A 27,010-nucleotide genomic window follows, 5' to 3' on the forward strand; every position below is an offset into this window, starting at 1 on the left:
TTGCAATATCACAACTTCTATTAGCACCAAAGGAGCAGAGCTGCTGGGTAACCTTCCAACCAGATGCAAGGCATCTTCATAAGTACAATTTTCTTTTGTCAGAGGGAGTTGAAGGATTCAGTCAAAAAAGAATCTCAGGACTTTGAAAGGTACCTTGGGCCTAGAAATTACAAAGAAAGCTAGATGGGAAATACACAGAACATTACAAAATTCCTTTACTTAAAATGATCAGACAGCTCTTCAAGGAATATACGACAATCTGTCATACTCTAGACAAAACCTCTCTTCTCTCATGCGGCACTTATTCAACTCATTACATGCAAGCACAAATTCATGCTAGCCTTTTTAATTTAAAATCATATCAATAGTTCCTCCACCCCAATCTCTTTCTACCATTAGCGTGTGGCTCAATTCCACATTTTGTATATAGACTCCCCCTAGACAGAAAAATGATGTATTGAATTGAAGTAGTTTTCAATTTAAGGAGAATAAATTGAAGACTCATCTTGTTTAAAAAGAATCTTAAACCAGATAATACAAACAGGCTGAACTCAAAGTTTCATTGGTAAGAATGTTGATAATCAGACTATCACTCCCTAGATGATGAATCAATTTTACTTGAAGTAAATCTAAAGATCAATATAGCCACCTTAAGTTTTATGTATCAAATAATTGCTTTTTTTCTAATCAGTTGCTGTTTTTGATACCTGATGTCATTAAGCTCTTAACAGCCCTTTGGTATACAGCTGTCAGTTACAAATTAAGCTGCCACATATAACAACTTAAATTAGCTTTAATTTACTTTTTGAAGGCTGAAATTGGAATTCTTAATAAAATAGTTTGGATTAAAAAAATAGGCTTTCACATTCCTCATGACATATCAAATGCATCCTGCATCTTGCACATGGTCTTTTCTGGGTGGCTGAGGGGGAGAGGTGGGGAGACAATGAAAACTAAAACCCAGATACATTACATTGTACTATTATATTAACAAAGAAATTCTGAAAAAAGTTTACAGGAGTTTCTTTTTCTTAACATAAACCATACACTTCAGTGAAAAACACCTACCACCCGATTAACAGAAGTTTACTGCTTTGGAATTTGATATCTGCATGCCAACGATAAACCTTTGAAGCCAAAAAGAGTTTTCACTGCCTTCCATCAATTTCAATAATAAATCCTACTTACTCAGAAACCCAGATAATTCTAATGTTAAATCTAAATTAGTATAAACATTTAAGAAACTTCTAAATTTATCACATTTATCATAGAAGGGAATTAATTATATCAGCACATAGCTGCTTTGGGACTGTTAATTGTGAACATTTGGTACCATCATAAATAACTAGTCAACATTTGGCAATCATAGAGCAAAAACAAACAAGCAAAGGAATGGTATCTGAACTAAGAACCTTTATACAAGCTAACCCACAGCATCCCTAATGTCCCATCAATATAAAAAAAAGAACCCATTAACACTCAGTTCTTCCCAGGGACCCCCAGATGATTGCATAGAGGAGGAACCCATCCCCCCATAGAACTTATCTGCTGGTATTTTTCTTTCAATAACAAAATTGCGACTAATAATTAGCAGGCAACTTACACTATAACAGAAACTGATTCCTGTTAAATGATGTGAAATATACTAAACTCTAAAGAAGTTGTAATGAAGACAGAATGACATTTCACTAGTACACTTATTTACTGATACTATAAGCCTTTACTTGGATATAAAGAAAAGGCTAAACTTAATATTACCTCAGCTACTGTTATGCATTCTGGATACAACAAATGAATCATGTGGTTGGCCATTATTAGATAAACGAGGGCATCTTCATCCACATGTAGACCAAAATATTCATGGTAATCTCCACTGAAGCCTGTACCTAGCAACCAAAAAAGTTAAAGACCCCAAATATAGTGAGTCAGATTTACAAGTGTCAAGCTTTTTTATTTTTAAAAACATTTCCAATAATCTATTTAATCTCAGCACAGCAAAAGTTTAACAACCTTGCAAATTATTTTCAAGTAGCTTAAATGTAGATCTACCAAGCATAGCTTTTTGCTATGTTACCATTTTCTCAAAAGTATAGCAACAAGACCAAGAGGCAAGTTGTTCTTTAATTAAAAACTAGTTGATTAATCTACTTACCAATTCCATGGTTGTGATATAGCATAGACGTAACACCATCAAACCGGAAGCCATCAAAGCTATATTCTTCTATCCACCATCTCAAATTAGAGAGAAGGAATCGCAAAACTTCCCAACTAGAATATTAATAAAAACAATTTCTAAACTTTAATACATGAAAATATACTACATTTCTAAAACAATATATTCAATTTAATACTGGTATCAGCCATATTTTACTTGATGTTATACCATCATAATGAACATGTCAAACAACATTCTTCATTGCTTTTCCATACAAAATTCTCATTTTAACAGTATGCAATTTTAAGATGGAGGAAGTTAGGCTAAATTTGTTTTAGAAATGACTAATACCGTATAATATCAATGTTACTGTTTAATGTAGATATTCCTTCCTATTATTTTTATTTGCTTCTCTAAATATGATTAAATCCAGTGAAATAGGGTTTATTCTGTATTTGAAAAATCCAAACCAAATCTTCACATTAGCCAGGGCTTATCCCACATAAATTACAAATTTCTGTGATTTACAGAGCAAAAGGAAACAAACTTCTTACATTAAAATAATTTTAAAAAACTCTCATTTTTGGAACTTGGAAGAAGGAAGTCACCACTTTTGAATTATGCTATACTTTTAGCACTAGACAAAGTGTTGGATCACAGCAGTCTATAGCTGGGAGGTGTGGCCTCCCTTGGAGACTGCAGATTAGGGAGAACCAAACCCCCTCTGGGGGGTGGAGCCTGGGAGTATGGCATCACCTGACCAGAAGCAGGGAGGCGGGGCCAGGAATATAAAAGGCAGGCCTTCCCCCTCAGCCAGCAGAAGGCAGCCAAGGGAAAAGGACATCTCTCCCTTGGCGCCAAGGTCTGAACCTGCGCCCGAGTGTTAACTAGAGAAAAAGCTGCCAGAGCGGCCCACTGCCTGGGACCCGGAGGAACTTCCTGAGCCCAGTGAGCCAGAGGAGACCCCTGAATCATGCAACCTGGAAGAGCTACCCAAGCTGCCAACCCCCTACAAGCCAGAGGAGGCCCCAGGACCCTACGATCTGGAGAAGCTGCCCTCCGTGGATGAGTTCCTGGACCTGCTATCGACTGATGAGGCCAAGGGCTCCTGGAACTTCCCTCAAGCAGAGTACCCCAAGAAACCAGGGTATGATTCCATGGACCAGGTACTCTAGTGAGAGGGTGGAAGGAAGTAGCCCAGGGATAGCCGACTACAGTCCGGCTGAGCTTGCGCTTGTACTAAGGCAGTGTATTTCAGCTGCAGCCTCGCTGACGGGACACCCCATCACTGCCAGGACCCTGGGCTGGGGCACAATGGAGATGGGTGACCCTGCATCCCCCTTCCCACTTCCTACTCCAACCTGGGGTGATTGCCCTCTGAGGGCCAGAGCCTGTTCCCTGCTGTCTGCCCCGCCCTGCCTAGGGGCTAGGGCTTTGGGACTGCTTGTTCGCCCCCACTAGGTTAGAGATGGTTTTCCGGATGGCTGGTCTGCCCTGCATCAGGGCTGGGCCTTGGACTATTTCCTCGCCCTGCCAAGGGCTAGAAGCTATTTTCCTCATTGCCTGCCTGCCCTGTCTGAGGGCTGGGCCTTGGGCTCTTTCCTCACCCTGCTGGGGCTGGAGGCTGCTGCTCGCCCGCCCAGCTAAGGGCCGGGCCATAGACTGTTGCCTCACCCTGTGAGGGGCTAGATAATGTTTTCCCACTGCTGACCCATCCTGTTCAAGGGCTGGGCCTCAGAACTGCTTACTCGCCCTACGCCGGGCTCAAGACTGTTCCTATTGTTACTCGCCCTGCCTCGGGGCCAGGGCTCAGAACCGCTTGCTTGCCCTATGCCAAGCTCGAGACTGTTCCCATTGTTACTCCCGCTCTGTCTAGGGGCAGAGGCTCAGAACTGCTTATTTGCCTTACACAGGGCTTGAGACTATTCCCGTTTGCCAGCCCACCATGCCTAGGGGTCGGGTGCTTGAACTGCAGGCTTGCCCTACTAAGGGCCACGGCCTGAAACCAGGACTTGCCCTGCTAAGGGCAGAAGACGGTCCCCTTTGTTTTTGGGCTCTCCACAGGGCACAGCCACCAGGAGGTGTGGCTTCCCTCAGAGACTGGCGGCCAGGGAGAGCCACCGGCCCTGCCCACAACAGGGGACCCTTTACAGAGTCACTTAAAGGGTTTAATTATTATCACACTGAAGTATTGTTGAATGCTGTACTTTTTTGTAAAAGAAAATAGAAGGACAGTAATTCAACTTGGTTTTGCATGCAACTGGTGGTGGACTATACTTTTTTAGTACTGAATATTTTAAAGGTATTTTCTGAATTGCACAACAGTTATAAATTACTCCTGAAAGTACCATTAACAAAGGAGTTCAGTTGAGTATGCACTAGTGTTTCACCTGTAGTGACTTGGTACAGGTTCACAGAGAAAATAAATTGGCAGTGTCTATGTCTGATCTTATTCTATCTGCTTGCCTAATACACCAAGATATTTTTAACAGAGTAAACTTCACTGATGGGGGGAAATAAACAAATATACAAAAATAAGAGCTGAACCCAGCTTGACAGAACAAGGGGAATTACTAAGAGAACCAATATTTACACTTATACAGACACATTAAATAAACGTTAGGTTAAATAATCAACTAAATCTATTAAACAGGTTTTCATACTCTCTCTATCCTGTATTAATGATACTATCCCCTTGGTATCTTCACCAGACAAATCTACAGTTCCACTATTCACTCTTTCAGGTGGACACTTGTGCTTTTTAAACTATGTTCCCTTCCCTATAGTCCATTCATAAGACAAGCCTGGAACATCTTCCTTCCTCTCCAAGCAAAGGATCCATCCAACCTGCTTGTCTGACTTATTATTCCATAAACTTCTTTGGCAATGGTCCTGCATAAAGACTAACTTTCTCTGGCACATATCTATATAATCCATTTTCCCATATCACAACACTACAAAAGTTTATCCACATGAAGATCCAGATTGAACATGACAAACTGCAATGGAAGAGCACTGGGCACAGCAGTGTGTGGAAGACATCATCATCGGGCCAGGACAAGTAAGTGAATGACAAATCCTGACCCCGTGGACTTCAATGGGACTAGAATGCCACTGTAAAATATTTCATACATAAAGCAAACTACATTAAAAGAACAAAATTACTGTTACCACTTCAAGTATTCCATAGTTAGAAAATGCCACCAACCCCCCCCTTCCCCCCATATTGTGCAAATACATTATGATACTGTCTTTAATAACATGAACAAATACTATTTTTTTCTACACAGGCCCCTGGACTCATTCAATGCATAATAAAGACCTTCTTGGGCATCAATCAGGGTTGTGTAGTACACAAGGCTGTCTGTAGGACCACTTCTCATTTTTTGCACAGATTGGTGAGTATTCAGAAAAGAGCCACAAGAGTGATTAAATGATTAGAAAACATGCCTTATGATGAGATTCAAGGAGCTCAATTTAGTTGGTTTCACAAAAAGAAGGTTTTGGGGTGACTTGATCACAGGCGAGAGAACTATCCACAGAGAGATCAAATATTTTATAATCGAGAGCTCTTCAATCTAACAGATAAAGATTTAACACAACCCAGGGGCTGGAAGTTGAAGCTAGACAGAGACTGGAGATAAAAAGACTGAAGATTGAGAGAAAGAGACCAGAGATTTTTAACAGTGACAGTAATGTACCATTGGAACAATTTACCCATGGAGCTGGTGGATTCTCCATCATAGGCAATTGTTAAACCAAGAGTGGACAGTTATTTATTTAAATATATGTTCAGTGCAAAAGGAATTATTTTGGGGAAGCTCTACAGCCTGTTATACAGGAGTTCTAACCAGATGATCACAATGGTCCCTTCTAGCCTTGACTCTATGAAGATATACAAGGAATTAGGCAGCGGATTGCTGGAAGAGATGCTGGTCTAATGGTTAATGCTGCCCTGAAGAACTGGATTCTATTTCTGTCTCTGCCACAGAGTTCTTAGATGATTCTAGGCACGTCACTTATATCAAACTATCCCCGATGGTCATTATTTTCCTCATTTTCTAGGTGCCCAACTTTAAACCTTGGAGTGAAATTGAAGAAATGTTGAGCATTCACAGTGGCAGCTGAACTCAATGGGGGCTGTGCTTTGAAGAAGGAAAAATTATTGATCATGTAATTAAAGGTTTATCATACACAGCTGAATTACAGTTGCATAGGAAACCTTAATTCTGGCATTTCCTAACTTCTGAGTACTAGACTTCACAACCTTAACTATGTTTTTCTGTAATATATGGATCCCTTATCACTTCTTCTGATTTCTCATATATGGAGATTTGGAAGTAATAATGAGATACTTTCAAGAAATTTACAGTGGGAATAAAATCTCTAACTACAGAATAAAGGACATCTATGGATGGGCGAGAACATGCTGTAAGCCAATTAGACTGGAGAATATTGAGATAAAGGTGTATATGAATTATTAATGATAGGAGACATGTAAAGAGAAATACTAAATGACATATTTAAAATGTAATGTAGGTATTGACTGGAAAAACTGAGGTTTTAAGAAAACTTGTGTGAAAATATCAGTGAGGAAAATATCGGAAGCCATACTATCCTTTAGAGACATAGTTGAATAAGGGAAGATAAATAGCTATGAAGTCTCCAGGCAATGATACAGCTCCAAAATAACCAATAATGCAAAGCATTTGTTTAAATATAGTAGACACACCTCAACTTGTGGCTCTTGATTCCATTCAAAGTAATTTGCAGCTGTGTTTGTGGGGGCAGGGAAGGGAAGAAAAAGGTGCTGGAGAAAAGAATACAAAACTGCATTGGATTCTAGTAGAGACAAATTACATAACAAAAAAAGCAGAAGCCATGTTAGTAACACAGAAACAGCTCTAATAATTTTTTTTTCAGCTTCAGTTTGGAAACAGGACAATGTTCATTTAGATTGTAAACTCTTTGGGCCAGGGACAGTGTCTTATGTCATTTGTAAGGGCCTTGCACACTTTTTCATGAAATTAAAAAATTAAGGTTTCAATAGTAATGTCAGCTTAATTACATTGCACAACCTATATATTTTATATCACATTTTACAATATTAACAATTACAATATTAATTAATATGATAAATGACACATTTACACCTCAGTCATGCAATGCACTGTCTTTGCAGAGCTCTGCTGAAGTGAATTGGGTGTGTTTGGGCCAGCCTACCTGTGCATACTGAATTCCAGAATCATGCACTTAAACACACACAAAAAAAATTAAAAATAGAAATTACTAAATATAATGCACCATTCTGGTGAGTAAGCTTTCCTTTGATTATAAATTCCATTTATTTTAATCACACTTCCTCAGAGTTACCTTTATTTATTTTTTTGCCATAAGATTTCATGTATTTTAGAAGAAAGAAAACCCTTATTAAGCTGGTCCTTAGTGTTAAACACCAACTTTTAAGAACTTTTAAAAATATCTACAGTCGAATAAGCTGCTAGAACACACTGACAAGTATACTTTTATTAAATAACGTAAGCTGTTTAGATTACTCAGTCTTCCAACATGCACTTATTGAGTACAGATAAACCAGAGATATGCACAGAACATCTGTAGGTGTGAATATAGTTTACAATCTAAATGAACATTGTCCTGTTTCCAAACTGAAGCTGAAAAAAAAAATTATTAGAGCTGTTTCTGTGTTACTAACATGGCTTCTGCTTTTTTTGTTATGTAATTCATAGGCTGCAACCAGGGATGATGTAAGCTGAAGTTTGTGGGCAGCCCAAAACTAGGTAACTCACTAAAGAGCAGAAGGGATACAGAAATGGGATTCAGCACCAGCTGTAGAAGCCCGACTGCCCCCTGGTGATTTTTTATTTTATTTTTTTAAATCTATGGAGAACTTGTGTCTTTTTCCTTCTTTATGATGGGTAAAAGGCAGCCTGAAATTTGTCCAAAAATAATTTTAAAAAGTAACCAAGTTTTTTTGTTACTATTAGAAATTCAGGTCTTATCTACCATAGAAGGCTATGGTGACTGAATAGTCAGTGAAATTATCACATCACAAGAGCAAAAAGACTGAAAGCTGAGCAACTCAGAGCAAAACTGATTTTTAGTGAGATTCCTTCAAAGGATGTGGTTTTTGACAACACTTATGTAACTCCAATGACTACTAAGCACCCTAGACAAAGGATGTCTTTATTAAGGAATCAAAATCCCTACCCTTCACTAAAAATGTAATAGTTTGAAACCCTCAAGAAAGTCCTTCAGCAAAATCTTACTTCAAATTTGAAACATGAAAAACAGAGCAAAAGGTGAATTATTTGAAAAATTGTAAGTATGTAAAAAAAAATTATAATTTAAATTGTTTTACAAACAAAATCATATTAGGAACTACCAGGCACCTGGGATAATACCCAAAGAAGGGTGACATACCATTCATTGGTGATCTACCAGCTACATATATAGCAGACAGTTATGGAGTATTATACATTGTGTCTTTTCTATTTGCAGCAGAATTCAAATTCAATGGAGTCTTAACAAAATATATTGATTAAGCAGTATTCTACTTAAAAGACATTAAAAATTTCCAGTAAACAGGACCAGGCAATTTAATGTAAGTTTTCTAACTGTGAGTAATCACATATTTTCAAAAAAGAGATAGTTGCCTGGTATCTGTATAGCTTAAAAAAACCCAAAAAGCTACATGACAAATGTTATAGTATGAGCTGTACATAAGGTTCTTAAAGAAAAACTAGTAAAATATATTACATTCAATTCACTAAGATGAATTAAGAGGAAGATTAAGCTACTATTTTTCCATCTACCTAACTAAAACCAAATCAATTAGGTAGTTATTTTACCATTTTAAGCTGTAAATTAGGGATCTCAGAATACAGAACAATTTTGAATGCTCTCTGATTTACACAAAAGCAATTCAGAAAGAAAATACTTTTTTAGTTGATTTAATGAAGTTAAAATTCTCTTTTACACATTAGTCTCTTTAAAAAAAGGAAATTAAATTAACTTTACACCAGCTTTGATTTGCACTTTGAGTCCTACATTAGACAGGACCTCATTTGGGAAGCATCAGGAAAAACTGTAGCATGTGCCAAATAATTAGTCATTCATGGTGATGTAGACAACTCAACAGTAATATTTATTTATTAAAATATTTGAAAATGCACATTTAGTACAGATTTCTATTTAGTCATTATTTCGGGGCAGGAAATGCCTTATTTGTTGGCACAGCACATACTCAAACAGGGAACTGATCGTTGGTTATAGTGCAATTACTTATAGGTTCTGTTCAGCCTAAATTTGCCTCAGCAGCTGCTCGCATAAAGAGGCATCACAAATCTCTGACTGTACAGCTGCAGAGGCTATTTTGCAGAGTTAATCCTCAGAAACAGCCATCTAATGTGTACCTGGTACTTTTTTTTTTTTTTTTTTTAAACACTAATTGGAAGCTGATCCAAGACAGATCCCTGGATCAAAATACCTCCCGCCAAAAGTGGATACATTTAGATACTAATCTAGATGCAAAATCTGGGGGCTCAAATCCAGTAGTATAAATGAACAGCTCTATTTTCCAGCACAGTTGTGTTCTTTTCTGGTTAATAAAAATTAAAAATACATTTAGTGAAAATTAACAAGTAGATCCTTCCCTGTGGAACACTGTTTTAGAATAATCTGGGAGACAATGTTTCTTAGTTAATTGACTCAGAGGTACATAGGGAGTTAAACATGACAAAGCAGCATCCTGAACAGATTAACCTTGTATAAATGACGGTTTTCTGACATTTGAAGCTTTTAAAGTAAACTAACCTCATCCCAAAACCATTGGTATAGCTCTGTTAATCTTCACAAATACAAAAACACAGCACTCTGACATGAAAGTGTCCTTTGCAAGTATAACTCTAACAAGTATCCCTATTGAGAAGCATTTAAATACAATTAATATTTACGTGCTCACACTGTGAAGATAGGAAGGTTTTGCAAATATGTAGTTATTAGACTTAAATCAGATACTAATATAAAAGATAGATGAATGCTATATTTTTATTAAGAGAAATGATGTGTTCCAATGTTGCCAAGGCAGACAAGTGATTTTTCCTTTAGCTAGCACATAACTCAAATCAATGCTGGTTTTCCCTTTCCTGTCCTCCCCTTCTGCAATCACAGATTAATGGCCTTTAAGAAGATGCTTCGATAAGAGTGTCTTTATCACTTCCTGAAGTGTAGTTCACTATTCTTAGGGCACATTCTTTCCTCTTACTAATGAAAGTTTAATAAGGGAAAACATTAATAGACATAGAGCTGTTACATTTTTTTTTTGCACTATACAAGAGTGGTGCTTTGTCTTCCTTGAAAACTTAAGAGTTTTCATGTCAGAAACCACTCTCCCTACAAACAATTTCACAACAGGCATTTATATACTCCAGTTTTTAAAATGGATAATTATGCTTAATAATTAAACATTGCAATTAAAAAAAACTGAAGTAAATTCAGGCCTAACGTTTTTATACTCTCTACCTATTTTTATAATGCAAAAGACATTGGTACTCCAGACACAGCTGAAGTGGAAGCTAATAAGTTTGATAATCTAAAGAAAGACACACAGCTGAAGTGAAATTAAACCAGCACTATTTGACATCTAGTGTTCCTTTATTGTTTTATGAATTCATTAGAAGATATTTTAAAAAAAAAGATAAATCTGAAAATGATTTAAGAGTATTTGCTGGATGAAGAAAGATGGCAGGCCCTCTATCTTCAGCAATTGCTCGCAGAGGCTGGGAGAACGTTCTATGAGCTCTCAGCACTTGGGGATCTGGCCTGATCAAAATTGAGCAGTAATGAGAAATTTTCACACAATGTTAACTGAATTCTTAGAAATGAAATGTTGCCTAACAGCAAATAATAATAATAATAATGAAAGGACACTTTTGCCAGACATCCTTAGAAGAAGGATTTGTGGACACCTCCTGTTGAATCTATTAAGATAATTCAAACACAATCACCCACTGCAGATCTCCAATTACATGCTTATTAAACCTTCAGGAACTGATTTGTTTTTATTTGTATTGAGTTCATTTACTTCTCCATAAACCAAAATGGGTCACACTCAGTATATATTACAACTTGATTTTGGAAAGATTGTTTTTTTCTTAGCAGATGTTACTCCCAGAGCATTCACTATATGAAACATGAATGTTTCTACCGTGCAAGAAAAAGAACAGAAAAGTAACCATTTATCCAATACTCTTACATTTCATTATTAGAAAAATGCTGTTCAACACTGAGGCAATTTTGCTACAAAAGCATCCAATCTTCATGAAATATAATAGAATATTTCATAAAATGTCAGAAAAGTCATTTTAAAATGTGTTTGTCTTTTTGCTTTCATAACTGCCATGATAGGGATGTGAACGCCCTCTCCCTTCCTCTGAGGTCCAAGCTTTGGCTGATATTTCAGAAGTGTAATGGCTTGTCTACATGGGGTGTACAGTTTAGTCTGCACTAGTGTTTCATCCACTAACTGACCCCAGTTGGTATGCACTAAAAGATCCTTAGCACACATTAATGTAGTCCCATTTCAAACAGTATCATGTTAACCTGTTCGATGGAATTTTCAATGAATGTCAGCAGACTCCTCATGGGCCAGTTTGTGTGCAACACAATAGCGTAGAATAAAATTTACACTCCTCTGCTGCAGACTAAAATATTGTCTGGACAAGCTCTCAATTGAAGGCTATCCATAAGACAGGGTGGCTATCTTCCGTGGAGACTTCTGTGTGAGAGAGAGGCAGAGGAGGCCTTGGAGTTCATAACCACTGAAGGTAAGAGGTCATGGCGGCATTCTGCATAGCTGGAAACAGATGGCAATAGGCAAACTGTGGCCACCGGAGAGAAGAGAAGCAAAAGGAATTCCACACAACTAGAAGACAACACCAGTCCTCAAAGGAAAAACTATGGAAGATACCTCTCAAGATTCAGCAGATTCAAGGTAATAGAGAGATGCACGGGATACGCATGTGGAGGCAGCTCAGCCCAACCTGTAGGAAAATCAGAGTTCTCCAACCACCCCAGGAAGACAGATTATGCTTGTTGAAGATTCAATACTCAAAAGAACATTCTGCAAGGGACAATAAAACAACAAGACAGCATCTTGGTTTCCCAGAGCCAAGACATGAAATGTCACTCTAAGTTTGAATAGTCTTCTGAAGTTGACAGTTAAGGATCCAGTGGTGATGATTCATATCTGCACTAATGACACTGGATTACAAGATCTCTCACAGATAATACATGACTTCAGGGAACTTGAAAGCATACTGAAGAAACATGTGCAAATGATCTTCTCTGAGATTCATCCCGTCCAATGAGTGAAGAAAGGCAAAAGATTCTGGAAGTGAAACGTTGGCTAGGTAAGTGGTATACGGTGGAGGGTTTTGGGGGAAAATTGGTCTACATTTTGTGGTGAAAATGTGCTGAAAGTTTGGATGCCCTCTACTTTAGTAGAAGGGGAACCAATCTCCTTGGGGACAGCCTAGCTAAATTAATTAGGAGGAAATTAATCTAATAGCAAAAGGGGAGGAGGGGAAAAAGAGGGAAGATATGAGTGCTTTGCACAAAACAGATATTGAGAACAAAATTAATTAAGGAACCAGAGGACATAAGAAATTCTTGAATTGCTTATACACCAATGCTAGGAGCCCGGATAATAATCAAGAGGAATTGCTCATTTAGGAACATAAATTCAAATCTAGTTGGTATTACTGAAACCTGGTTGGATGATTCACACAATTGGAATGTTAAAATCAATTATAATCTAGTTAGCAAGGATTGAGTGGGCAAAAGGGGTGGGGGAATAGTACTCTATGTCAGAAATGGTATTACCTGTTTCCAAGTTACTGACAGTTTGGAAGAAAATGATCTTGAATGCTTACACATCAATGTCCTCATAGATAAAGCAAAAGATGGGGTATTGGTTGGTGTCTACTACAGACCATCAAATCACACTAGGGAATAAGATGACCACTTCCTTACACAAATATTTATGATGTGTAAGGAAAAAAAGCTGCACAATCATGAGGGGACTTCAATTTGAGTGACATATACTGGGGGTCTCATGCTGCCAATACTAAAAAATCCTTGGAAATGTCTAAACATTATAAATGACCATTTCCTAAATCAAAAAGTGTTGCATCTAGCACAAGGAAATTCTATATTAGATCTTATCTTAAAAGATAAAGAGGAAATGATCACAGAAGTAAAAATGAATGGTAGCTTAGGTACAAGTGATCATAAGTGATCACATTTATAATATGAAAGCAGAATGAAGTCCAGATCGATAACATATGTGGTGGCGTTTTAAAACAAACAAACAAACAAACAAACACGTGGTGCTTTAATAGGGCCACTTTCACAGAGCTGAAAACAATTATGAACCAAACACTGTGATGTGTCCCATAATAGTAGAACTCTACAGGGCAACAATGAAGTGCAAAGAATAGAGAGAATGCATGGCCCTGAATAAATGCCAGTGAAGGTTTAAAATTCTGATGGGTACAAAGAGGATGCAATGGGGCAAAACACCCTAATCTTCCCCTTTCTTGTTGACATATTTAGTGGAAAGTGTGGAGGTGACTGGCAGTCATATCCTACAGAGGTTTTTAAAACTTTCATATATTCATAGATTTTAGAACTAAGACAGACTATTGTGATCATATCTTGAATATCATAGCCACCACCCCCAACACCCCTCCCCCACCGAAAAAGAAGGATCCCTCTTGATCCCTCTTGATGCAGCTGCACCTCTCTTCTGATGGCAAGGTCAGGCAACCTGTTTTACCTAATCCATGGATCAATGAAGCTACACCTAACATGAAGGTGTGTGAGAATTTGAATAAGAGGTAGTATAGAACTGTGCAAAACATAGCATACATCATGGAAAGTGGCAGATTTTCTCAGGGATGTGTCAAATTTGGTTTGGCCCCAGTATCTACCGCAACTCCACAGGGACCAAAATAAGGTTGTGTGGGGGGGTGGGAATAATAAATCTTAAGATTAGTTAATTAGAATTGGCTGTAAGGTGTATTTGGGTAAGATCTGAAATATTCATTGACCTGGTGGATAATGTGTCCAAGCTCTTTGGATTGGGAGAACTTTATATATGGTGAATAAGATTTTAAGTAATCCTCACTATATAGAGTTGGCTGTCTGAGTGCGAGCCAAAGGCTGGATGGCTTAAAGGGAACTTGCATTTTGGGTTCTTGATAACCAGTAAGATATTATAGAAGATGTTTTGTTACTGGCTTGATTAATTTAAATACAGAATAAACCACCAGTTTTGGAGATGTGACCATGGTCACATCCAGATACAAACTGTAACTTTTAAAAAAGATTATCCTAATGCAAATGCAAATATCATTTATTCACAGATTCAGTTCTGCTCTGTTCAACTTTACATTTCTTGATTTTTTTTTAATTGGTTTGCAACATGGAGTTGCAGTTAGTCCAGAACATGAATCAGGATTTTGAAACTGAATTAGTTAACTATACTTCAATTCTACCCATGGACTCCATAACTGATATGAGATTTCAGTTAAATAACATTAAGTTCATTTTAAATTGAGCCTGAATAAAACGGAGATACGGCAAGTGTGAGCAATTCTTTAACTAGAAAATTAAACTGAAAAACTCTTAAACAGCTGACAAATAAGTTTTCTATAAGTGATTTGACCTAACAAGACCTCATTCCTAACCATCTATCCTCCATTCCCCCAAAAAGGATGCAAAGTCGAATAAAAAGTGTGGGCTGCTGAAGAACAGAACTGCAGCATAATTTTAATTACTTAGCAAAAGTTACAGTACTTAAGAAATCTTTACTACTGTAGTTATGTCTCTCATATCTTGGCTTGCTACTAACAATACCCTTTGTAATAATCCCCTGTAGCCTGCTAATTAGGTAACATGTAATTCGGCATTGAAATGATGCATACTGGATCCTGAAGATACATATACTTTTTCCCTTTGCTCACACGTATTGGAGGGTGCAAAACGTAGATTTCTTAATAATGACGACAACTCTGTCACTCACCTCAAAGTAATCCACATAAGTCTTCATATCACAAACACACTTTTACCAAGCAGGACGAACTACTGCGTCCACCATTTAGTGGAAGTACAACTAACACGACTGCATCTGCAGCATACAGGAATAATTCCCATTTGGATACTGACACATCCTATACTCCTGCTCCCACCACTGTGGGAGGGAATTCTCCAGCTGTCATGACTGATCAGTTTGGGATATGTGGAACAGAAGCAGTTGAACTGTACCTCTTTGGTCATATAATAAGAGAGATGTTCTAGTGTAACTGTTTTGTTGGGAGCCCAAGAGTTGCTTCAATCAGCCCTCGCATGGCATTTAGTAAAATTCTATATATATTAAGATTAATTTATACATGCTTGCCTCCCATCACCTTTTTGTAGATTCAAAATATATTTTTATTTATAAAACTCACATACAACAGTGAGAAAATCTAAACAAGTCAAATTAAAAGAAAAGTTCAAATAGGATATGCACGGTATATGCACAATTATTAATTTTAAATTAAGTAACCGGACAAGCAGTGTGATGTAAAATCACAACACATTTGTTTCCCATAACCCCCATTAGACCCATCTCCAAAAACATACAAAAAATATCTTCCTACATGGCGGGCTTTTTTTTTTTCTTCCCCCATTTAGATCTTCAGGGATTTAATTAAAATAAGAAGTTAACAACTTGAACTGCAGTCCTTAGGGTGGAAAGTTGCATATTTTACAGCTGTTTGTTTTGAGGTTTCATAAAACCATTTTCACAAAGGGGAACTGACAAACATTTGTATGCTGAAAAACCTGCTTTCTTTCAATCTTCTTATTCTAGATACTGTTGTTTAAACTAGAAATACTTTATCTTCTGAATGTTAGTGAATGAACTGTAAACATTTTTAGATCAGGTTTTTGTTAGAGACCCAGATGTTTTATATACTGTACTATACCTAATGTGATATTTTTGGGGTTCATCCAGGCCAGTAAGGGGTTTGGTCATCAACTGTCTTGTAACCTGAGTATCCTGTGACTTTACAGCTTTGGTCCTGAGCTCTGACCCCAACAGCCTGCTAGCAGCCCAGAAGCCTCACCTTAGTTTTGTCCAACCTAGTTACTCATTGCAGGATGACTTTAGTACCCTTCCAGCCCCCAATTCACCCCGAACTCATTTTACTGAAGGTACCAGTCCCTCTCACTGGACCCTCATAGAGAAAGTGCTAGGTTTGCGTCTTTTCCTGAGACAGTAAAACACTCCAACCCATTAGCTTTCTAGAAGCACACACTTTATTGAATTAACACGGTGCTGATGATTTATAATGAAAGCAATATATATTTATTAACAAAAGAGCATGGATTAAGAGATACTAAGTAAAGGACAAAGGTAGAGATGTTTACAACCAAATAAAAGTGAAAATACTCATTTAAAAGGCTAAAACTTTATCTAGCAAGATGCAGTCTTTGTTCCAGATAGCTTCTCTCACTCACATCCTCCTTTTCAGCCTTTATTAGCCAGGGGCCATCACAGAGATCAATGCACTTACTTTCTTTGTCTCCTAAAGTGAAGATTAAAGATGGAGTTTCTCTCTTTCTCTTATATCACTACTCAATATATTTGTATTCCAAGTCAGGGAGGTGCCCTGAGATTCAGTCTCCTGTGTCTCTCCAGTGTGCTGCAGCCCTATTAATTCTGTCTCGAGTCCACTATTAGGATAACACCGTCCGGCTTAGCCTGATGGATTTTTTTTATTGCTAATATGTAAATTGAGATAAACTCATATTTCCTTGTCCAGACTGCTTTATTACCTCTACCTAGGCTAGGCTGGACTGTCTGGTCATAAACATGTTTTAGTAATATCATACAGAGGGAATTCATAACTGCACATGTAATGTTAACACATGCATTTTACAATGTTAATAACCAGCATGTTATTAGCTTTCACTATCCCATGAAGCATATTTTGTAGAAATATTATTGCAGAAGTGTGTAGGGTCTGAATACAGAGGTGTGCAGTGTCACACCTAGCAAAGTCAGCTGTAGTTTAATTTTCTTGTTTCTCCATGAAAAAGACCTTGCTTTGTCTGTTTCTTTAGTTAGAATAAGGAGAAAAAAGTAAGTATCAGTACTGAAATCTTACACGTTTCAAAGCAATTTTTAGCTAACATGTAATGATGCACATATTGTAAAACCATTACCTTCTGAAGAGTTCACTGATTCTATTTGTTTATATTGGAATGTGTAATGCAGCTACAGCAAAGATATCCTCCCAAGATTCAAGAAGAAATCTGTTAAATTTGGTAGCATTCTGACGAGTGGACTAAAATTAGGTATAATTGATGACACTGTTAGACTGAGCAGATGATGTAACATTAGCCTTCAATAACGAAAAAATTTAATAATCAATGCTGCTTTACAAATGTCTTGCCATGGGATGTCTGCAAGGAGGGTGGTGGCTTGTGTTCTTGTGGAGTGGGCAGTGATGCCAGGTGGTGGAAAGGGAGCAACCCTCTATGATACAGCGGGAAATGCATTTAGAGAGGCGTTGGAAAGAGAGAGAGTGGCCTCGGCAGTATTCTGCTATAGTGAAAAAGACTCTGGATGAGGCTCGGAAAGCACGGGTGCACTGGAGATAAAAGGCCAGCTTACAACGGACATTGAGGGAAGGTAGTGTATGCTCCCTGTTGAAGGTGTGCGGTTTAGGGTAAAATGTTGGGAAATGGATGACTTGGATGAGGTGGAATGGTGAGGCCACCTTCGGAAGGAACTTGGAGTGGACTTGCAGGGACACAGTAAATGGTGGATCTGCCATCATGGCTGCCATCATGCATGACTTGCAGGGACACAGTAAATGGTGGATCTGCCATCATGGCTGCCAGTTCACTGACTTATCGGGCCTCTATAAAGATCATCTCCATGGATAGGTGGGTGAGGGAGCAAGAAGTCAGAGGCTCAAAGGATGGTTTAGTGAGAGCTGAAAGGATGAGGTTAAGATCCCAAGGGGGAGTAGGTTTCCTGACCGAAGGGAAGGTGTGAAGGAGACCACGGAGGACTCGAACAGTGGTTGGGTGGCTGAGAGTATTTCAAACAGTTCCGCCTCCAGCGCCTGGCGCACATGCTGACTCATGTATGGAATCCACATAGGGACCCACATTCAAAAAAGAACACTACTTTTTTCCATGTTTTTTTTTTTTATGGGAAGGGAGGCATAGAGGCACTGAAGAACTTGTACATGTTATAAAGAACTGTTTTAGCTTTGTAGAAATAACTTTATAAACCTTTAATTTTAATTTTTTTTAATCAATTTACTTGCTCCTACTGGGCTGAATCTTGCCAAGTGAACACTTTATTGTCCAGCCCCATGTTGCTCACTCTCACAATATTTGGTGTTTTTCTCAATGCCCCACCTCCTGGAGGCATCAACATGCAGAAGAATCTCAGCTTTCACAGTGGTGGAGAAAAGTCTGAAAAAGTGAAGAGAATGCACTCTAATGGCTCAGAAACCCAACAGCAGATAAAAAGAACCCAGATGTCTATTTTTTTAAATTTTCTGATTTTTAAGCTTATCATATAGGGCTTTTGGAGCTTGATTTGATTTTGATTTCAATGATTGGGATTGGCAACACAGCAAGCATACAGTGCGCATCTAGCAACCCTAATCAGGAGCTCATCTGCAGGGCAGACAGCAAGACAACAGAGCACACTCTTCTTTGGGCGTTCTGACCCCTTTTCCGGCCTTCCACAAGGCATTCCACTACCAACATCCTCCCTTACCCAAATAGACTTTGTCAAGAAGTGCACCACTTTGTCTCCTCCAACCATACCAAACAACCTGAGATTAAGGAGCATAATGCTTCATGTTCCCTTCCCCATATTAACTTCCATAAAAGCAGCTTGATGGAAAATCAGGTCACTTATTTAGTTGCCTAAATCTGGATTATTAAAACAAACAAACAACTTTAGGCACCCATTTTTTAAAATCTTGACCCAATCATTATTGAAATATTTTATATTTAATTATTTAACAAAGAGAAAGAACACAAATAGTAATGCAATGCAGAGCAGTGAAGTGATGTATATGTTCTTTACAAGTGGTAGAAAAAGACCTAATGGTAGTTTGGGATGTGATCTCTGATATAGCCTCATGCCAAATGTTTGGCTCTGCGAGCAGACATTTGTATGGCTCAAATGGCCACTGCTTTTTACATGGTTTTGGGACTCGCTGCACCAAAACACTCATTTCTTAAGAGTGAGACAATGCCCTCTGCAGAAGAATCCTAGGAGAAGTTTGTCTTTAACATCCTGGCTAGTTTCCTTCAATAATAAACTTAATTTTCTCTGTAGTGTATATACCTGCCTATATCCTGAAACTCTGTAACAAAACAAATAATTCTAGTGAATTGTTCTCATAGGGATAATTATCTCATAATTCTGTTTCCTGTTGTTGTTTAATACTTAATGATTCGTACCTCAAAGACATTCATTTCTCTCTTACACTTTACTAAAAAAGTAAACATATACTGTGCTGTGATGATCTTGTGTCAAAATGTTTTTTGAAAACTGACATCCTGACTGAATAGCTATAATGCTAATAAAGAAAATATAAGAGTACACATGAGACTAGTGGAGAGAGCTGCATATTGAATGGCTTTGAAGAGTTCTGTGGAGGTTAGCCGGCCTAGGAGTGCTCAGGTACTGCAGCTCTGCAAGTTAGACTACTAGCCTCGTAAACGAGGCTACTTAGGGTTGGATAAGGAAACTGAATTGCTCAGGGAACACATTGCGTCACTGGATAAAAAGAAAATTGTTACTTCACTCTGCACATTGCAATAAGTGAGAGACCTATGGAGGGTTCAAATAAACCTTTACTGCTCTGCCTTCAGAGAAGAAATTATTCAATTGTATTTAATTGCTTGGCTGAAGAACAGTTAAAATGGTCTAGAATGATGGATAAGGGACAATCTACAAGAGCAAAAGAAACAATAGTATATTAACACCTTGGTGGAGAAGTCCCTTAGGCCCAGACAGCGAGTCAGAGGTCCTCTGCCACAAATGTCAAATACAGAATTATTTTTACTCTCTAAAGATGTATAACTTTTGAGTCTTTTCCTCAGCTGATTGATTGATTGAAAAGACTATTACAGAAAATCCAACCTGCAGGAAACTACTGTGGGTTTGTGTTCACTTACGTAAGATTATTATTAAGTTGAAGAGATGTATCTGTAGTCCCTAAGAACAGGAAAGGTGCTAATAAAGAAAGTACAAGACATGACATGACAGTAGTGAAGAAAACTACATATTGAATAGATTTGAAGAGTACCAGACTGAGAGTACAATGTGTTGTGGGTGAATGGAAACTGATATAGGGGCAGAAGGCTGGGTAACTGGATGCCATTATTTGTACAGTACCAGCAGTGTATGTGGCTCTAAAAAAGACTAATTGCAGGCAAGATCCCTGCCCTTAAGCTTATAACTGAAGACATAGCAAATGCGGAAGAGAGGAATGATAGAAGTATTAGAGGTAACAATTTCACTATGTATAAAATCTTATTTAGATATTTTGCTAATTCTACATTTTTCCATCATTAAAAAAATTCTATTCTACTTTTCAGAGCATCACCAAATGTTTTCCAAATGATAAGTCACAAAATCCCCATGCAAAGTACTTCCATTTAACAGACGTAGAAACAGAGATTAAATAATTTGCCCAAAATCATAACCAATTAGTAAGAGAGCCAGCAGTAAAACAGAACTCTACTTCTGAATTCTTGTGCTTTAACCAGTGGACCACACTCCCTCTCTGGGAGATTTTTGAGTGTCCATTTGTACATGCAATTGCTCAGTTTAACAATACTGTTTGCAATAATTCATCATGCAAGTGCAGTATTGCACAGTGATCTTTGCACATGTATCTGAGGCCGCTTTTTTCAGAAGTGTTCACAACTTTTTCTTTTTAGTTTTCCATCCCAAGAATTATTATTTTCTATAGAAAAGTCCTCTTACTCATCAAGACACTTTTCAATGAAAACATTATTTCAGGCCTTTAGTCTCATTATGCAGTAGCATTGGCCATAACAAAACCCAGAGGAATTTTAAAACAGAAAACAGGCATCAATTAGTCCATAATTACTTCCACTGCAATAGTACCTAGGAGTATAGTTAACATCTCTTATGACATTTCAATCTCTTCTTTACTAGACTTTTATCAATAACCTTGATTTAACACTTCAGACAGAGTATACTGACCATGAATAACTCAAATACTCCAAAAACAAATGCAATCCAAAACAGACATATGCACATAACCAACAATATTTATAATTTCATCAAACATGTATGCAAATACGGATTAATTAGTCTCCTTGAAATTTTGGGATTACAGCGTTCACAGTTTAAATAGTCCAGATAGCAAGAAAGAAAACAAAACAAAAATATCCAAGTATCAGGATGATTAAGAGGCATGAACTCTACTGACCCCACCATTTATATCAGTAGTGTAAGTTTCAGAGTGTAGGAAACACTATTTAAATTCTAAAATTTAGGATAAAATCCATAAACATTGTTCCCTGCACTTCTATTAGTTGTCAGGCAGACACCCACAGAATTGTTCTTTGGCCGGTGGCAAACCCAATGCTGTAACTGGCTAGGGCAGAGACTGTTGCTGCTGACTGACGGAGTAATTAAACTAGGCAGACACACTGCAGTCTGGGTTAAAAGGAGCCCTGGGTTCAGGGAGTGTCCAACTTTCTGCCTTTCCTGCTCAGTGAAGGCCTTTTAACAAAGATCCCATTCACAGATGACATTTTCAGGCCTATTTCTGATCAGCATCCCTTTACCCACTGCAATGTCTGTTATTAATAGGCACTGTTTTGACATTTGTGATCAGTTTTGTTTTGTTAAATGTAAGGGGTTTTAGTATTTTTGTCACTTCACTACCATCATTGCACATTTTCTTCTTTGTAATAGATCAAAAAGGGGATTCAGAGAGAATCTGCCAACTATCCAAATGTCACAGCTTTGCATACACTTAGGAGTGATAAGTGGGCAGATTATGGCTATACCATTTTACAGCAGATGAGACTTTCCCCCTTGGCTCAGAAGTCAATGGATGCTCAGCACTCCTGAAAATCATCTTTATGCCCCTTTTCCCATCTCTTCCCCAAAAGAGGCTCATTACTTAACTATTCTCTGGAACAGGACTTTTCTATACTACCAAATTAAATACTAATATTAAACAGAAATTGGTTTAATACTTATTCATAATTTAAAAATATATATTTTATTACCTCAATCACCTTAACTATATTTATTTTAATTACTTTATTTCATTAACAATTACTATTCAGACTGGGCACATGTCAACTTCTAATTGCTTGTATGCTCCACTGCACAAATCACATGGGAAAGCTTTGGAAGTTATAAACTCGCATTTGGGGCATCAGGTTGATAAGGAACGTTTGCAATCAATCTTGGGTCTTCGCTGATGCACCACACCATGCAAAGCCTTTGTCAAAGTGTCCCTACTTAAGATGCTACTGCATCTTCTTTTAATTAAATTTATTGTTCAAAAGTACTGACCATTGCAATGCATTTTAAAATTTGGGAAAATTGGCTATAATATTTCAGTGTCACTTCTCAATGTATCAGTACATCACTTAATTATCAGACAATCATTGTTTTTGCAGCTATATTTGAGAGACTTCACACACAGCTGTGTTTGCCAAGTTGGAAGTTAATAAAGGGAAACTGAATACTTCAAAAGAAAATTATATGTTCTCTCAAGATCTTCTAAGTTCAGGAGCATCTGTGGCTTTAAAGTCTATGCTGTCATATCAATCTAAACTTAACCAAGAAAATAATAAGTTTCCAACAGCAAGAACGTTTATTAAAAATTAAATCAATCCTTTCAGTAATGTCTAGTTTGCATATATTATAACCCATATGTTCAGGGATGGAACTTTTTTGTGCATTATTTTAATAGTTAGTCCACTATAAAAATTTAAAGCTCCAGTATACCATTCTCTCTTTTGGTAGCGCCAAAAATACTCTTATTCCATACTAGAAGGGCTTTAGTCCTAGTTGCTATTCCCGTTGCTAAGTTGACAAATACATATCTACAAATAAACCACACATTTTCATCAAGTATGTAAAACAAAACATATAAAACATGTACAGATACTTTTCCCTTCACTGTTTTGGTCTTGTTTTAAATTAGGGCTTAAAGGCTCTCATGCATCTTAGGAAATTCTAACTACTGGAATCAAAGTGATAAAAATGTAGCATACTGTAGATTTAATCATGCATTTTAATTTTTAATTGAGGTAAATTAGGTAATACATTAATGGGGGCGGGGGGGTAATCTCACTGATACACCACATATAATGTTTACTTTAAGCCTTTAAAGCACCATCCTTTACTAATCCAAAGCTTCAAGCTCCAACACCAAATATAGTATAGCCTTCCAAAAATAATCAGGAAAAATATCAGTACATTTGTATGATTTTATACTATATTTCTAATGAAACAATTTATAGTTCCGCTGAGTAATGCAGACTCTACATTATTCAAAAAACCTATACACTCAGCATATTTATTAATTCAGTGATGAGATGATAGTTATTCTGAACATCACCTTTAATCCTGTCAGTGATATAATGTCCAAGATACCCCAAGGAATATTCACTGTGATAAACCTGACCTGCCACTGGATGTCATTGCTACTGCATAAATACAGTTGAAAGACTCTCAACTGTATCTGGCTGTAAACCTCACTGAAAAGTTCAGAAAAGAGTATGCTTCAAAAGGTGGGCTAAGTATTCAGTGTGACACATGAGAATCTTCCTGACATGCTGCCCTCCCTTAGGCAGAGTGCCACAGTAGCAGAAGAGGTGTATAAAATGGCACTACTTTTTAAAAATAGTACAACATTTTAGCATGTCCATTAAAAAAAAAGTACCCTTTTCTAACCAGTTCTGCTGTTATGGACACCAGAATTCTTCAGGATTTCGAAATTTAGAGCCATTGAATATTGAGTTTTATACCACATGAACCCTCTAATTCATCTGAGCATCTGAGAAGTAACAATTATGAGTCTTGAATCCAGAAATGTATATATTAGTATATGCAAAAAAACAAAATGCAGATTTAAATCAAATAGATTCATGTCTGAGATGCTTTCAGTATCTTTACATAACAAGCAGGGCCAAGACTAGTGCTTGGAACTTCCCACCAATTCAGCAGTTTCTAGATCAATATTTCCCAGTTCAGTTTACCTGAACACAATATTAGCATAGGCACTTTATGGCAAGAAGACCAAAAGCAGCCTGGATGGAGCAGTAGTAGGATGAGACAGTTGCTGATTAGAGCACCGAAGAGACAGAAGGAAAAGGAAAGTATTTTATTATTGTTTGTTTTTTTAACAAACAATTAACGTTTTAACATTGTTTGTTTTTTATGAAAATATAATTAGCATAAAATAGATTTGGCTTAAACATCGGGTCAAGTCTTGAACTGGTGTAAATCAGCATATCACCAGCAAAGTCAGCGGAGTCACACAGATTTACATTAGTTGAGGATTTGGCCCAGAGTGTTTAAAAGCGAGCCAAAATGTTAATATGGACAATCAGCACTTGATAAGCGTTCACAGAAACCCAAAGGTCACATGACTAGAATCAAAATTTAAAAAGCAATAATTTTCTTTTACGTTCAGCAAGAATGGTAAGGAGAGAAGAAATATAGAAAAAAATAAAATTCAAACCACACTCAGACCTTGACTAGACTAGGAAAAAAGTTGTGAGCTAACACATTTTAATTAAGTATTTTAAACATGTTTGCACCCAATACAGGGATTTTTAACACCTCTAAAATACTGATCAGCTAACATGTTATAACAAATATTAAAATCTGCCTTTGCTAACTGATGCCATGTTTTTTCATGTCTAGCTAGCTCACTTGGGTTAGTAACCCTCAGAAAAATTTACAGATTAGTATCAGATAAGAAAAAGGCCCAAGTCAAGGCAGTTTGTAGTTTTTACACAGACTAGCAGGTTAAGGTAAACCCCATGCTCACAGTCTTTGTAGCTTTCCCATGGGTTAGGAGGGTAAGGTAAACTGCCTTGTCTTCACTAGGATTTCACCTTGACTTAGCTGCCACAAATTAGCTAACGAGGAGTTAAACACATCTTTTATCCCCCTCCACTCCCCTCACTTTATAAAGGCCTTGCCACAGGAGAACAGTCCTTCCTTTCATTCTCCCATTCCACCACCTCCATCCCATTCCCCCCACCTCAACTCTAAGCTTTCAAAAACTAATCCCAAAATACATTGCATTTTTTTCTGGAGACAGAGAACATAGGCCACCTGTGTAGCTACTGATTTCTTTAAAGTTACTCTCCATCTAAACCAAAATAAGTGGCAGGACAATCAGACCAAGAGACTTCTAAATGACATCCAGGTGCACAAGTCCCTTGTTTTTGCTTTATATTAATGTGGCTATGATTCCTTGACACTTTCTATTATATTTAGCATTCACAGTCACCCTCCTACCCAACTGAATAATCTTACAAACCTTGTGAGACAAAGTATATTTCTTTAGGTCCTGCCTTTCAAACTGAAATCCAGATGGATTAGGTTGATAAAGCAACTGTTCCTTAATCTCCTTCATGGCAGAGAACTAGTTTCTCTGGATTCTAAAATAAATTTAGCATTTGTTGTATTAGAGGTTTAAGTAGCTGTATATTTAACAGTAATTCCCAGTAGAGGAGAGAGAGATTTTCATCCTTGTAGTATAGCATGGTAGAAAAGTTTATTTGAATAGAAGACTGAAGAGACAATCTAGCAAGTAAAACTTCAGCATGTTATTCAACTGTATTTCACCATTATTTTAAAATAGAAATGGAAGTCTGAAGCCTTGTAAGCAGTCAATGTCTACTCCCAACTGTTCTTACACCTACTTGTTCTGGACATTAGATCCATTCATGTGCCAGTGTGGAAGTTAACGTGCCTTATAATCAATCAGCACCTGCAACAGCTGAATACAATAGGTCTTATTTTGAGTGGAACATTGATTCTAGTCCTACTCTGCTTTTGTTCAAGACATACTCTGATGTAAGGGAACCTTCTACCTATTCTGAATAATCTAAATGAAACAAGTCAAGTACTGAATGCTTTGACACTGAACCTTTGCTATAAATTCCCAGCATAACATGGTTGAGGCAAAATATCTTTGTTACAAGTAGTAGGACTACAGTGGGTCATTGCATGGTGTTATGTCCTATATGAAAATACAAATTTTGGAAAAAAGATCTGCATTTATTAGAGAGACTTTTTTTTTTTTTTTTTTTTTTTTTTTTTTTTTTTTTTGGGGGGGGGGGGGGGGAAATCACAGAACATTAATTTTACCCATTAGTTAACATAAACCAAGTCACAGAGGTCCTCCCCTGTCAGAAAGAGCACAGACAATTCAAAATTTACCTCACATTTGAACCTCTAGCTTGTTTGAAGCAACACATTGAAAACCAAGCTAAAAGTTGAGCAAGTTGAATAAATACAAGCATGAAATGTAGTCATTCTCTATCATTACTTGACTTCAGGAAAGCATTAAGCTCCTTTCTGGAAGGAGCTATGCTATATAATGTATTCCTTGTCTCAAACCTTATTTATTCAACATTTTTTTCTAGCTCATTAGAGATGATGCCTCACAATGCAATTGTGGGTGTGCTGAACTCTGCTATGGAACCATCTGTTTCATCATCCTGTCA

At 37.4% G+C, this 27,010-nt stretch overlaps 1 protein-coding gene across 4 annotated transcripts in view; it reads right to left on the reverse strand.

The window, feature by feature from the left end:
• GBE1 (1,4-alpha-glucan branching enzyme 1) overlaps nt 1-27,010 on the reverse strand; it is a 255,905-nt gene that overhangs the window by 99,638 nt on the left and 129,257 nt on the right. For all 4 annotated transcript variants that reach the window (XM_067543356.1, XM_067543363.1, XM_067543370.1 and 1 more), the window contains 2 exons: nt 2,153-2,268; nt 1,759-1,886 (listed from right to left, as the gene is read on the reverse strand). In XM_067543356.1, coding sequence (XP_067399457.1) covers nt 1,759-1,886; nt 2,153-2,268 — 244 coding nt within the window. The remainder of the gene's footprint in view (nt 1-1,758; nt 1,887-2,152; nt 2,269-27,010) is intronic.

The sequence above is a fragment of the Emydura macquarii genome, unplaced genomic scaffold (assembly GCF_026122565.2).
Source record: "Emydura macquarii macquarii isolate MOO-44397 ecotype Brisbane River unplaced genomic scaffold, CSIRO-AGI_Emac_v2 contig_75, whole genome shotgun sequence".
Taxonomy (NCBI): domain Eukaryota; kingdom Metazoa; phylum Chordata; order Testudines; family Chelidae; genus Emydura; species Emydura macquarii.